At 38.3% G+C, this 15,132-nt stretch overlaps 1 protein-coding gene across 1 annotated transcript; it reads right to left on the bottom strand.

The window, feature by feature from the left end:
* Positions 1 to 1,010: 1,010 nt before the first annotated feature.
* On the bottom strand, positions 1,011 to 6,318 carry slc10a2 (solute carrier family 10 member 2). Its single transcript, XM_022753933.1, has 6 exons — positions 5,805 to 6,318; positions 4,928 to 5,046; positions 4,609 to 4,697; positions 4,315 to 4,490; positions 4,048 to 4,205; positions 1,011 to 2,311 (listed from the first exon to the last, which is right to left on the bottom strand). The coding sequence occupies exons 1-6, from the start codon at positions 6,200 to 6,202 to the stop codon at positions 2,121 to 2,123; spliced, it is 1,131 nt and encodes a 376-aa protein (XP_022609654.1). The 5' UTR covers positions 6,203 to 6,318; the 3' UTR covers positions 1,011 to 2,120.
* Positions 6,319 to 15,132: the final 8,814 nt, after the last annotated feature.

Below are 15,132 nucleotides of genomic sequence, written 5' to 3'. Positions count from 1 at the left end.
ATTCTGATTGATTAGACCTCTCTTCAGGAGGAGAGTGGGTGGAGCTAAACTGGAATTGCATGAGGTCATCAATTTTAACCAGCCAGTAAAAATGATAATGGTGCAACTTGTCCCACCGAAAGAGATGCTACAAAACTAACTGGAAGGCTCAGAGAATATCAATCAAACAGTGTTACAGCACACAGTCTTGAGGAGGAGTCCAATTAGGCACATAAGTAAAAAACACCTGTGTTGGTGAACATTATTTTTTTCTTTATAATGAGACTAATATTGTATCTGTTTTCAAATGATGGTTTTCTTATATCTGTAAAATGTATTCGTATGTTCTGTCGTTTGAAAAGCAAAGAAATGGGAAACTAATCCAGAAATGTCCTAGATTTTCTAACTGGTATGACACAGGGGAGACTTTATTTATTTATATGGCAATCCTCGTCATGTGAAACTGTTAATTCCCACATTCTCCAGCAGTAAGTGAAGGCAGCTTCAGTGCATTCACCAGGAGGAGGGGCATGTGGAAGGAAGGGTGTTGGGTGGGATCATAGCTCAGCACTCTCAATTGTATGTTATTTCAGGGACGTGAGTCACATGATGGCACTTACATTGTATATGTAACTTTGTGACTGTGGACGCGCTTTTCCTGTCACAGTTTGGACATTGAACAATTGTAACTGTACTCTATTAAAATTATTTTATGATTGAAAAGCAGTATGTTGAACCGACAACGTGATCTGTAAAATTTTACTATATTACTTCAGAAGACAATGATCTACATGTGCCAAATTTTTCATAAGGGCACAGGGGTCATCATTTGAATAATTCAAATATTCTCATATATTCTAAAATTATTATATTTTCTTAATTGTCATTTTTTATATCGAATAAAGGCATAGCAAATAAAGGCGTTATTTACAAATAATATGTTTATTGAGTTGATACTAGAACTCACATTTATATCAAAACAGTAATTATTACGTATACATAGTAGACAAAAGAAATGTAAAAGTGTTCAGATAAAAATACATTCTTTCAGCCGGCACATTTCTAAAATAGGAACATACGGAAGTTTTGTAAAATATTTTATATCCATGAAAAGACAAGAAAAGTGTTAAATAGACTGAAAGTAAATTAGTAATCACTTATTATGAAATATGCCTTTAGTAGCACACTGAATTCAGTTTGTCACATTTGTACAGCACAGTGGATAAATAAATTATCTAAAGAGTGAATATGTATTATAAATAAACCCAGTATATTGGCTGTGTCTTCCAGTCGGACTGATATGTAAAACCACTGACATACAGTATTTCAGAACCGTAATGAGCCCTGTCCTCCTGTCCTTATCTATCAACCTTACTTCTATGTATCTATTGGTATGAGGTATAGAGTCAATAACTGAAAGGAGCTGAAAGTTTTCATCAGGTCCCAAATGCCAAAGTTCATCTGTAATAGCCACGATTTCATCTGCTACATGAGAAATAGAGAATAAGGATAAAAAAACCCAGAACTTTTTAAACATAAAAAACATTAAAATGGCTTTGACAACTCAATGCCTGTGAAACACTGACTGTCAGAAAAGCCCACAATTGTCCACATATGATACAACTCTGCGTCCTGTCACCTTAGTCATGAATGTCACATAAACATGCTGTATTTGTACGTGGCTGTATATTCCACCATTCAGTGCAAAATACAGTAGATATACAGTACTGTATGTATACAGACATTCAGTTAATCCACCTAAACAACATTAAACATTCAGTTTGAATCACTGATAAGACACAAAAATGTGGGAACAACATTCCTGACAGACCGTGCAGTGTATGGTTGTCTTAAATAATTATATACGTATATATGAATAAATTAATGAATAAATTAAGAGGGGTCTCATATCGTATATGGAACAATTCAACATAAAACAATGCAGTGTGATAGTCATCACCCCTCCTTGTAGTTAACAGTTGGTCATACTAGGGAAGACACGTGGGCAACCCTGTTCTTACAAAACCGCTCTGCAGTGCACACCTGCAGCCTGCAGAGGGCAGTGTGTGCTCACAGTTAAATGTGGCCCTCTGTCTTCATTAGTGCCACTGACAGTCCAAAGTCTTTACTGGGTTGAAATGTCACAGCTGGGTGTTCTTATCAATGTCCTTCCCCTTCTCTCCACTGTTCCCATTCTCATCCAACTCAAAGGCACTGTTCTCCACAGCGTAGCGCTTCTCTTTGGCTGGTTCAGCGTCACCGGCCTCCAGTGATGGAGCCTCACTGTCTTCATCAGCTGAACCACGGACACACTTTTTATATGCCTGGTAGGCTGTAAAGGAAAAGACATGGAGTCAGAAACACTGATCAGTTGTCTACACAGTATCTGTATATGTATATATATATATATATATATCCCTCCATGTGGACATTCTTTGTTTGTGTTCTCTTCTGCTCTATAACGTAAATAAACTATTGAATTTTTGGATAACGAGAAATTAGCAATGCAACAACTGAAGGCGGTGCTCCACGCTGAAGAGGTGGATTTTCATTCAAGATGTCTGCCACCCTCTCTCCAGTCTCCAGACTCATTGTTACTGTGTTAAGGCTAAAATGTCTTCCCATTAGTTTCAGCAGGGAGGGGGATTTGGTTGTAAATGGATCCATCCTCAGGACCAGGGGTGTAGTGCTATTTGTTTAAGTACTGGAGCGCACCTGTGACACGTTCCCATGGTGACAAGTTTACATACATTAGTCAGCTATGACTGATCACGTGATCAAATGAGCGACTTTGCTGCCATTATGTCCATATCTTGTTAAGTGACTATTATATGGCAGACTCCATTTTAGTGTATAAGTGAGCTGCAACACAACACTGATGAACTCTGGTGAATAAGATATAAACATATTATTTTATCAGTGTTATACAGTAGTAGAAGTAGTTTTAATGAATGTTGATGTATGTGATACTTTATATAATGAATCAATAATAAAATTAAATTCAGCAAATTCAACTTATAAAACTATGATAAAAAACTATATGAATAAAAAAACTGTGATGAAAATATGTCTCTTGATATAGTGAAATAGTCAGGACTTCTCAGTTATTCAAAAAAAGAAAAATCTTTACCTGCGACTACTTGCAACTTTTAAAATGAAATGCACAACTCAAATATCAGTGTGACAATTTGACCATTCAGTTTGTTTATATTGGCTCTCTTGCATGACATACGCTTTAGTGTTTTAAAAAATATAGTAAAATGGTGTATAAATATGTATATATATATGGAGAAAAAAAAAGGTGGGGGAACGTTGATCCGGTTGGGACTGGGTTTGCGAGCATACGCTAGCAGCTAGGGGCTAACACCAGCATTACACAAAGTATAAATTATAGCCTCATATCAGAGCGTCTTATCACACACTTCACTGTCATTAACCTTGGTCACTGTCCTTGAACTCACTGCAGTGAAGTAGCATCCCTCCTTCTCTGCTGCTCATCACATTTTTGCTTTCAGTTATGTAAACAGAGAGGTGAATCACACTCTGTCTCTCTTGCTCTAATTGGCCGGACACTGCGTTGCAGGTTTGTGTGTCAAGGGTCGATCACATTCAGAGAGGAACAACCTGCAGCCATGGGCTGAATCATCTCACCTCATTTCTTGCACCCTTTGGAATGATGCACACGTTGTCACTATTGTTAAATGTGTGGGTGTTCTGCAGCAGTGACACATACAGACCAACGGATCATAATAAAAAAGGAACCACAGAACAGGAACATGCTTGAGTTCTGTCACTTGTGAAAGTTGCGTAATGAATTTACTTTATTTGCTCAATTGGGTGACTTAACACAGAAGGAAATCTGATAACGCTGGGAAACAGCAGGTCTTAGTGAAAAGACAAGGAAGCAGTGTTGTCACAGCAGGATTAAGCCTCACGTCTGATGTTCGAAATAATGAATCACCTCTGTGTATGATAATGTCTTATAAATGTGCCATGCCTTGCCTGATACTATTTTAAAACCTGCAGAAAATTTAGACAAAACGGTGTGTCTGCCTGTTCAACTCTTACCTCCCACAGATATGACTGCCACCACCAGCTGGAAGATGCTGTAGATGAGGGGGAATGCAAACATGACTTCCAGTTCAGCAGGGCTGAAGGACAGCTGCACAATGGTGCTGCACAACTGGGAGTTCTGGAAACCAGTCTCCAGTGCAATGGTCCGACATCTGAAAAAGGCAAGGAAGTCAGTTAAATGTCTTGGTGTATGTGTTTAATGATGATCTAGTGGTTTTGTGATTCATAAAATCTTTTGGCAGCATCAGAAAGTCACCCCACCTGTGCCAGGGTTGACCCACGAAGCGGGCCAGGATGAACCCCAGGCCGAAACCGATGAAGGGGTAGATGGTGCCAATAATCCATAGGGAGGGAGCAATGGTCCAGGAGGACTGGTAGAGAATCCCTCCAACCACAGCTATGATGATGATGAGACCAAAGCCTGCAATGGACCCCACCTGTGCACAACAGACACATTATTAAAACTCAGTTCGTGTAAAATGTAAATGTCATAACAAACTTCACCAAACCCTTTTCAGATTCACAGTTTTTCTTTAAAAAAAAGAGGATTCTTACCTTCAGGATCTTTTTAGCCAAATGAGGCCACCTGCGTTTCACATAGATTCCCAGGGTGATTGGGATAAGAAGGGCCACGAGGGTGATACCTGAAGATACACACGGTCCATATCATCACAGTCCATTTTTATGGTTATAGGATCATATTATACTTGTATACAAAGTGATTATACGATACAATAAAACAATAAGCCAGTAATATAAGCTGTTCTTAAGATAGGCAGAATTTTAAAATAGGTTTATCATCGCACCATACTTCTAGTCACATTATATGGATGTCTTTGAAAGTCTTGTAATCAATCATGAGTTGTCTACTTACCAATACTGTCATATGGGATCTGGATGGTGTTGGTGGAAGTCCAGATGGAGGTGTAAATGAGCAGACAGAGAGGCATCATCCCCAGGGCCAGGATAGAGGAGCAGGCTGTCATACTGATACTGAGGGGAAAGTAAAACGGACAGAGTGTAGGTCGAACGAGCCTTTTTTATTTTTTCATAAAGCCATAAAGAGAACAGGGATATCGTGATGCAATAGTTGAGAAATACAACAAATCAACTGATGTACAACTTGAGGTTCTGCCCTCGTGAATCCCACTTTGGCCCAGTCATTAAAGTACATATACAGTAGAGGACGTTAAGAGGACATAAGGAGGGGCCCTTGTGGGTCCTGAGAATGACTCCTCACATGGCCCCCACTTGTATTCCATGTTATCCCCATCAGCAGATGGGCACACACAGATTTGTAATTTAACATATATTTCATCTTGGTTGTGCAAATGGGACCTAACTGTTATCACAGCAGTTATGTTTTTTTTTTCTAATTATCAAATGTATAAATTAGTTTTTATATTGCATAAAGTTAGATATTTATTAATGAATTCACTGATATTTGTCCTTTATGCTGGTGGCTATTTAAAGAGAGAAATACCACCCAGCTCTCTGGAAATGTGTTTATATATATAACTTATATTCCTAACTGTGTTGTGCTGAGACACAGACATGTTCCTTTTAAATTCACATCATGAATCAGTTTCTGTCGTGCCAGACATTTAGTCCATTAACAAGGAAAACCATGCAGTGTGTCAGCTGGACAGGTTTTTCAAACTGCTTCACAGTGTTCAATCATCCAACAACACATCATTAACTCACATCATATTATCCAAAGAGCCTGCCAAACAGCCAGTCTGGTTTCATACCTGAGGTCCATGTCCCCGTCCAGCCAGTAGCAGATGATGTTGGAGCCGGAGCCTCCTGGACAGCAGCCCATAATGATGATGACGATGGCCTGCACAGGCAGCACGCCGAAAGCCAGCGACAAGGCGAAGGCCGTGAAGGGCATGATGCCAAACTGGCAGAGGAAGCCGATGACGATGCCCCAGGGTCTCTTGATGTGGCCCCACAGCTTTTTGGCATCTACAGTGCAGCCCATGGAGAACATGACCATAGCGAGCATTATGGTCAGCACTGTGCTCAACACCAGGCTCAGTATTTCATTGAAGTTACTGGGAGGTACAAGGCAGTTCGAGCCTGAACAGACTGTGGCAAGGGAGTGGCAGGCAGGAGGGACCATGGTTGTTGGCTGCGGTATGGACATTGCGGACGATGTGATGGGAGAAGAGGCAGATAATCAGTGGCTCCAAAGTTGAGAGAAGAGGTGGTGTTGTAATTCTTAGATTCCAGGAGACCTCTTCAGTTTGTCCTCCTCCGGTATCCAAGAGGATGATTGCCACAGTGAGAACTGTCCGGCTCACTCCTCTTTATGTCCCAGACAAATACGATTGGGAGGGAAAATCAGGTGGAAAAAAAAGATCAAAAATTAACCAATACTTAATGTTTTATGGGGTCAGTGTTCAGAAGCACATGCATATAAAAAGAGAATCATTCTGACATGTGAAATGTGATTGCACCATTGCTCCATCTTTTATTGCCCTTTGGCCTCTTAAAACTTTATTGGACAGCTATGCTATACAGCAGCATCACCCTACAATGTAGGTAAGGAGGGAGGGTGCATGCATTTCTCAAAGTCAGGACACACCCTGTATGGATAATGTATTCGTGCCTGTAAAATAACCGATCGTTATTACCAAGACACCGAATATCCATCAGAGTACAGAAAGGTCATTCAGGGCAAAGCTTTAATATGCAGAAACTGCATTGCTGCAACTGTTGCCCAGGTGATTCACCATTCCCTGCTTATGTGTGTCTTTCTTTTTTTTTCTTTCTTTCTTTTTTGCTTAATTAAAGAAATTAAACAATGTTTTGGTGAAAATTGGTATGAAAAATGATTATTCTAACTGCAAAACTGGGTGATTGGGTGAGTCCACACTTCAATTCAGTCCAGCATCCGTGTTAAAAAATTACAGCGTCCAAATATGCAAAACTGATAGAGGCTTGGTCAATCCACATTTCTGTTAAAGGTACTTTGGCTAAATGTTGACTAGAATAGAGAGAACAGTTATGTAATCAGTTCCTTTGTGTTTTTTATTTGCATTTATTTGTAGAGATTTGTTGTGGTGAGTTATATTGTGACATGACAATGAAATTAAAGGTCCCTCCAGGTGAATATTTTTTGTAGGCACTTTGCATCAACATGTCAAGTGTGCAAACAATAAAAAAGTTAAAGATAAAAATGCATCATAATGTTGAGTGCAAAAGGAGTAAAAACTACATTACCCATTCATGTCATATATGACCCTATATCAAGAGTTATATGGATATATGAAGATATAAGTTTATAACATATATGAAATACCCATGTTAAAATTTGTACATATATTAAAAAAAATGCATACGATGAATTGTTATATGGTACAACATGTAGTGACCGTATATGTCAATGATATATCTAATTTATATATATATATGTTTTTTTTAAAACAACATACATATAAAAATTCTATATGTATGTTTTTCTTATTAATTTTAAACATGTCTATCTAATATCAACACATATTGACAGGCTTTGAGATTGGTATATCTTTATGTAACATATGTCTACAATATAAGCACACATACATAAACATGCATATTTGTATGGTTTAGACATATATTACGTCAATATATGAAGTAGTTCCAATAGGTTTCATATGTAATTTTTTATATTTTTTATATTAAATGTACATATATTACAATTTAAAAAAAATTATTGTACAATTAATTTCACATAATGGGCTTGTTCTTACCTTCTCAGGGTTCTACTGAAGATTTAACAACACATGCAGAACTAGTCTACTTTTTTGTGTGTCTCCATCTGGAAGGAGTAATGTTTAACCTTAAAGTTAAAGGACAACCGGCCGACACCAACTTCAGAATATTTCATATTTTATTCAAAAATAAAAGCTGCTCCAGCCACTATATGTAGCTGCAAATACTGTATGAAATAATGGTGTAAGCGGTCAGAACAATGAAGAGTATTCGGAGGTTCCTCATCCATTAGTAGATACATTTATGAGCAATAAACTGAAGGGGGCACAATAAAAGCAGCAATGTAATCCGTACAATTTAATGCCATTGACTATTATAACCTACAATAAGCACAACTTTAATGACTCATAAAATGTTCTGCTGGGACGGTGCAACAGAAGATTTGCTTCCATTTTTAAACCCCTAGTAATGATTTAACTTGGATTTAATTTGTCACTAATTAGGTCAAGGTGAACTACCGACTATTCTGTATAGAGACAGTGGTGGTCAACTTTAAGAAGTGTCAACAGGTGCACTGAAACCCTTTGACTGAAAAAACATACAGTTACATGATGCATGTGCTGCAACAAAAAGTAGGAAAAAAAAATATTTCATGGATCAAATGAAATAAACACTGCAAGTGGGAATGAAACATGAAAATAGACCTTTTCACAGCAGACAGTATGACTGGTCAAACATTGTTAAACCATTAACTAATAACTAAAGGCGTCATTATTAATGTCGTTTGTCCCTCCTGTGCCTTTGCAACCAAACAAGTTGTGACAAATCAAAATGTCTGCTGTGTAGAAGTGTAAAAGGATCAGATTGATATAAGAAAGATAAATAAGAGTGATCTGATGCTACCAGAGAGTGTCATAGTGTACTGTTTTGCACTGTACTGTACTGTACTGATGTATTACCAGTCAACAAGGTGGTGAGGAAGGTCAGGTCTGTGTTCTGGAGGCTGGCATACAGACAGGAGGAGCCAGGGATCGAACCACCGACCCTGCGATCAGTGGACAAATATGTTTCCAGCCCTGTAATGAATTTGATGTCTCAGTTCTATAAAACTCATTCAGGTGCCTTCCTCATTGCACAATAACCACATATTAGCCAATACCTACTTTACTCTCAGTATGTAGACTTTGATTCATGAAACAAAATGGCAGAGTTTAAAAATGCAGAAAAGATAAACTGCAAATGCTTATTGAGACCACACATTACTGCAATCTAAAAATAAAGAAGCTTGTGTCTAAAAACACTTACATCATACTCAAAGTTCAACTTACATTTTTCATTTGAATAACAGAAGCTTAAGACTTTTTTTTTTATTTGTGGCCTCAAAAATGGGACACGGCAGAAAAAGTTCGGGGACCAGTGATGTGTGTAATTGATTTTGTTGACTAACTAATTCAGTGTGTGGTTTGGTGTAAGATTTAAAAATACTATGTCTGGAATAATAATTAGTGCCCGGTATGTTTTTATAAATAATAATAATCAATCATTTTTATAAAATATATAAATTATGTTAATATATATATTATCATCTTAATATATAAATGATCTATATTGATCCAACTGGCTTCAAAACTTCTAGATGCCACAAAAACCATCTTGTATGAACATGTGTTAAACTTTAAAGTAGCAGTCTCACAGATCTTCAATTTGCTCTCAGGTTGGTTTTTCAACCACACCTTTGTGCACATTCAAATTCAAAGTCAAAGGTGATTTGTCAACCCTGACAGTTTGAAAAAAAAAAAAAAACAATATTGCCACATTTTAGGAGGAGGAGCATTTCTGCCTCTGTCTCACCCGTCGGGCAGTGACCACATTGCCATGATTTTTTTTGTGTCGTCGTTGTTTGATTGCCAGTCTGTGGTCACTGTACCTGCACTGGGTCAGGATCTACCTCTGCTCTCTATCTCTGACAGCTCAGAGAGATACATATGTCCTTCACTTTGTGTTAGTGTCTCGTGTTTCTTGTGTTTTTGCACGTGAGTCAAACCAGACACCCAGTTCATAAAACTGTAAAATGAAAGGACTTCTGTATAATTCCATCACTCGGTCATAAGCTCAATCACCATTATGTTACGTCAGTAACAGTTCAGTACGTTCAGTGATAGCTAGTGATTTAGAAGACAGTTATTTAAATGAAAGTCATTGAGATTGACACTTTGAGGAGAGCACAGAGAAAGTTCGCTCCTTCAGCGGACGAATGTGAAAACAGCCGTCTGGTGTTCACATTTGAAGTGCAGCAACAGTGCACAAGTCCAAGCTTATTTTGTCACTTAAAGCTATAATATTTTCCACTTTAAAATGTCTAAAAATGACTAGTTTTGTGTTCATACATTTTCCCAAATGTTTCCATCAATTCTCAAACCAGAGAAATCTGTGATTTTAACACTGCGTTTCGTTTGGTCGCCTGTGAATGACATCATATCCTCTATGATCATCTGTCAGTGTTGTGGTTGCCTACCAGAAGCTCAAAATGTACTTTTATCCAGTTTTGAGTCACATTTTTAAGATACACTTTTGACACCTTGGTGGTTTTCAGCTCTATATTTGAACCAGATGAAGGATTTTAGTCGTCGGACGTCTGGATCTGAAGTTATCAGAGAAACAAGCTGAGGAAATGTTAGACAGCTCAGCTCCCAGCTGCTGGAGACGTCCTGTCCTGTGTCACTGAAGAGCGTCGGTGAATCTCCGATTTTTAAAGGTAAATTGCTTTCTGGGTGTCTCTGCTGGTTTTAATCCCCTGGTGTGTTTGTTATGGAGAGGAGGACACCTCTGTGGATAATTCAGCTGCTGGTAAAAACCTGCTGAACGTCTGCTTCATAAGTTATCAGAGAAACAATCAGAACAAAGGTTAGCATCAATCTCAGCTCCAGCTCTTCCCTGATTCTCTGTCCTCTGTACAGCGTCGCTCAAACACTGACTTTATTCAGTGTTTTTAACGGTTCGAATCCCCTGGTCTGTTTCTTATGGAGGGGAGGAGACCTCTGTGGATAATTTGGCACCTGTTAACAACCTCCTGGACGTCAGGACCAGAAGTTATTAGAGAAAGAAGCTCAGCAAATGTTAGCGACAGCTTGGCTCGAGGCTCCTCCAAGACAATTTATAATGTGAAACTACTTTATTAATTCATTTATTAATTCCAGTAGCACCAAAACCTCCTAAACAATTTACACTGAAGGAATCCAAACCGGGAGAAGTTGACTGTAATGACGACAATGGTGGTGAAGACAACAACTTATTTTATATTTTTTATTGCCAATAAAAAAAAAAGAAAAGAAAAAAAAAGAAAAGGGGTTTCATGATTGAGGAAATCATGAACAAAAAGCAATAGATTTCTTTGGCTCCTTTGGCAGCGTTATACTGTTGTAATATTCCCAAATGAAAGTTGCATTAATATTTTAAGTTGTCATGCAGTGACGTTTCTGTTGACTTTATGCGTAAAGCAGGACTGTGGTATGAGGAAGGGGATCATGAAACACTTGTGGTGGATCTTTAGAGGAAGGCTTATCAGTCTTTATCTGTCCCTGCAGCTTTTATCTGTCCGTCACCATCTGAATTGTCCTTCATTCGGGATGCAGTAAATTTTAAGTATCTTTCTGCAACTCGTGTGAATCAGTGTGTGAAGGCTTGTGTCATGTCATGGCCATTATCTTAGGTGATCTGATTCCAGATAACAATCTAATCTGATAGGCCCACATGTTACTGTGTTCCCGCTCCACTGTAAAATAAGGAAATGATGATGAGACACTTTCAGCTTCTTTTATGTAACAAGAGAACTAAAAGGAAAAAAAAAAAAAGTAAAAGGATATGATGTGATTTTCAGAGTGTGACCTTGACCCCTTCCTGACAGCTTCTATAAAACTGTTTATGACTACATCTGCTGATTTTAACCTTCAACCATCGTCCTTTGCAGGTTAGATGTTTCCCATCATATTCCCCTGTGTGTGTTATCAATCTTACCCATACCCACATTTTAACTACAAATCTGGTTACCACATGTAACTGTCCCACGCCAAATGTCCTCTGTTGTTATTATTGTCAGTCGCTGAATTGTACATCTCAATTAGTGGAGACTGGGGACGGTTGTAACACTTTGCATTTCTCTCAGTTACTCAGAGACTGTTCGGACTAGACCAATCAAACTTCTATATATTAAACTTATATCTGTTTGCTAATGACTCGTACCATTTAAAGGTGATTACATATGAAATATTATTCACAACATTTATTTGAATGGAAGAATTCAGATCAGGGACGGTTAAAAAAAAACCCATAAAATACATTAAATTTCACTATTCAACTTTCAATAAGGATGGTATTCTCAAAATATACATTGTTTTACAATAATATGATAGTATTATCATATGATATTATCAAAGCACAGTTATTGAGTTAGTAGAACATCGGTCTACCTTGAGTCAAAACAGGCAACATTTATCTATTTTACTGCAGTAAGTTTAAGTTAATTGTCCTAACCACAACATCAGGACAGTTTGACAAAAATTACTTTCATACTTCCAAAACATTTTTTTTTTCAATAAAGGAAACATCAGTGAATGTGTCCTCTGTCTTCCTGGTGGGGGCGAGGGTCTAACTGACAATATGCAGTAACATGTTTCTGATTGGAGAAACTATGTGTTGCAACCATCTGCAACAAATGGCAGCAAATTATCAGTATGAGACTTGTCTGAACAAAGTAATAATTTTGATGAGTCATAGTAATGTAGCCCAGGAAGTTAGTTGCCACACAGGACACAGTTACTGGGGTTGTTGCAGCGCTGCGTTCAGAAACTGTGATTTCAAACGAGTGGTCAGGAAAGACACATTCCAACCCTGAATGTGGCCTTTGCTCTGTCTCATGTCAGCGGTCGGAGACTCTCCTTCACGTGCCATCAATCACACATGTATTCAACTCAAACAGTGAGTCCCACGCTCTATCTACGTCAAAACTCTCATTTCTTATTTTTCACACCATCTACTTCCGTAACTTTTTCTGCACATTCAGTGCAACGCTGTAAATACCTACAAGGAAAGATTTAATCGATCCAAAAGTGTGTGTCCTCAACCCCATCTGAATGATTATTGTGTGTAGTCCCTCTCAGACATGGTCAGATGACATGTTCTACAAACTACTTTTGTTTGAACATACTCTGGCCTTAAGGACCTCAGTACACTTCAGAAGAGATGCAGATTTTTCTAATAGTGTCTTAAAGCTATAGTATGTCACTTCTCCTCATTAAAATGTCTAAAAATGACCAGACCTGCTCTCTTTTTTGAGTTGTGTTCTTACATTTTCCCAAATGTTTCCATCAATTCTCAAACCAGAGAAATCTGTGATTTTAATCATGGTAACGCTTCTGTTTCATTTGGTCGCCTGTCAGTGACGTCCTGTCCTTTATACACGTGCCAGTGTTGTGGTTGTCAAAACTGACTTTGTTTCCAGTCTCAAGCCAAATTTTTATGTTACACTTATGAGCTCTTGGTCCTTTTTAACTATATATTTTTATTGGATAAGGGATTTTAGGACATCTGGGTCTTAAGTCACCAGAGAAATAAGCTCAGGTAACATTTGCAGCAGCTCGAACTGTGTCGTAAAATCACTGATTTTTTACTACAAAACTAGCTTTATTCAGTGTTTTTACCAGATTTAATCACCTGGTCTGTTTGTTTGATTGTCTGGACTGTAAGTTATCAGAAAAACAAGCTGGGCAAACGTAAGCAGCAGCTCAGATCACAGCCCCTCTGAGATGAAACGCTTTATTCTGTGTTTTTATAGGTTTTAATCACCTATCTGTTTTTTCTGGAGAAGAGTGAGACTTCCTAAACAATTTACACTGAAGAAATCCTAACCAGCAGAAGCTGACTGCAATGATGTGTGGAAGAAAACAACTCCTATGATTGCATGCTACTTCACGACATCCCCGAACGCCAAATGTTCTTATTGCTTTGATCGGGAGATCTCTAGCAGAAGTTACATACTGTGCATTTAAACACCATCTGCCAACACATTTCTGATGGTGAAATCTGGGCTGTGTCAGCTAATTCTTATAAAATTATGAAACTGAGAAGCACATCCGTCTTAAGCAGCAACTGACCAAGTTTGCACAGGAGAAAGTACTCTAGATTGAATTTCAGCTTTTCTCTCAAGCTCTTGAATTTATTCCTCATAAACTACTTCTATCATCCAAATGTAACACACTGAATGCACAACACGAAGAGACCCAAAGCCCCAAAGTCTGTGTTCTTTCCCCCACTTGCGCAATTCACCAGGTCTCGCTCGTCTTTATAACGGCAGGCTTCTCTCCGTCTCCGAGTGTGGCCATTTGGAACAGGCGTAAAGACCTTTGCCTTGAGACGTGGTTTGTTTGAAGTATACTGACTGTTTCAGGGTTAATTGTCTGTAGAGGTAGTCACATGTTCAGCGCTAAATGCTGTCCCAATAAAAATAATGTGTAACAGGACTCAGTCACACCCAAGTTTAATTATGACATAAAAACCTGCTTTGCTTGTTGTCCATCAGGGCTGCACGATATGCACAAAGAAATCACATTCCCATTGTTGTGGCAGATTTTGCGATTTCAGTTGGAAAAAAATTTAAAAAAATCAAAATGATGATGTGATTTTTGTTGGTTCTTGTCCCAAACAAACATGTTCCTTTACATCTGGAGAATATGATTTGTAGGCCGGGGCGTCTCTGTAGCACCACAACAGTTATGGTGCTAACAATGCACAACGATGTGATACATTTTACCTTTTGATTTGGATATTGCACTTGGCCATATTGCGATTTCGATTGCGATTTTCGAATTTGTGCAGCCCTGTTTCCCATTAACATTCAGCATGTAAGGTATGCCTTTTATTGTGAAAATGACATTGGAAGACAATGAAATTGGAAAGTAAGAGCGGGATCAACACCAGTAGACTACATAGATGTAGTTCTGCTCACTGCTAATGTTAAAAAAAAAAAAAGAAAAAAAGTATAAGACATACCACACGGGTTGAAGAGTGACACCACTTTGAGTTTTAGTGTAACACATTATTCCAGGTCCATCTTTTATTCATTATCATTTGGCCTCTTAAAACTAGACTACATTACTATTATTACATTAAGAGGGTGACAACTCTCCACCCAAGCAAGAGTGCACTGAGTACCAACTAGCAGCTCCAACATTATTAGTTGAAATATTTAAGAAATATAAAAGAGTTCTTCCTCAAGTCCTACCTCTAAGTTACACTATATGGCCTTAACGGTAGTGGTGTAATGTCCACAAACCACTGCAGTCGCCAAATAGTGCACATGCACATCTGTTTGCACTGTAGAAGGCG

Source organism: Seriola dumerili, unplaced genomic scaffold, assembly GCF_002260705.1.
Source record: "Seriola dumerili isolate Sdu_G_001 unplaced genomic scaffold, Sdu_1.0 BDQW01000200.1, whole genome shotgun sequence".
NCBI classification, from domain to species: domain Eukaryota; kingdom Metazoa; phylum Chordata; class Actinopteri; order Carangiformes; family Carangidae; genus Seriola; species Seriola dumerili.
Note: the sequence above shows the minus strand (reverse complement) of the source record. Positions and strands in the feature narration are given on the sequence as shown.

Excerpts from the sequence above, each read along its gene's own strand:
- slc10a2 (XM_022753933.1), bottom strand. The coding sequence starts at position 6,202 with ATGTCCATACCGCAGCCAACAACCATGGTCCCTCCTGCCTGCCACTCC. Across the intron at positions 4,206-4,314 it reads GTGGGTCAACCCTGGCACAG|ATGTCGGACCATTGCACTGG; the intron begins GTGGGGTGACTT and ends TGCCTTTTTCAG. Across the intron at positions 2,312-4,047 it reads GGCAGTCATATCTGTGGGAG|CCTACCAGGCATATAAAAAG; the intron begins GTAAGAGTTGAA and ends TTTCCTTTACAG.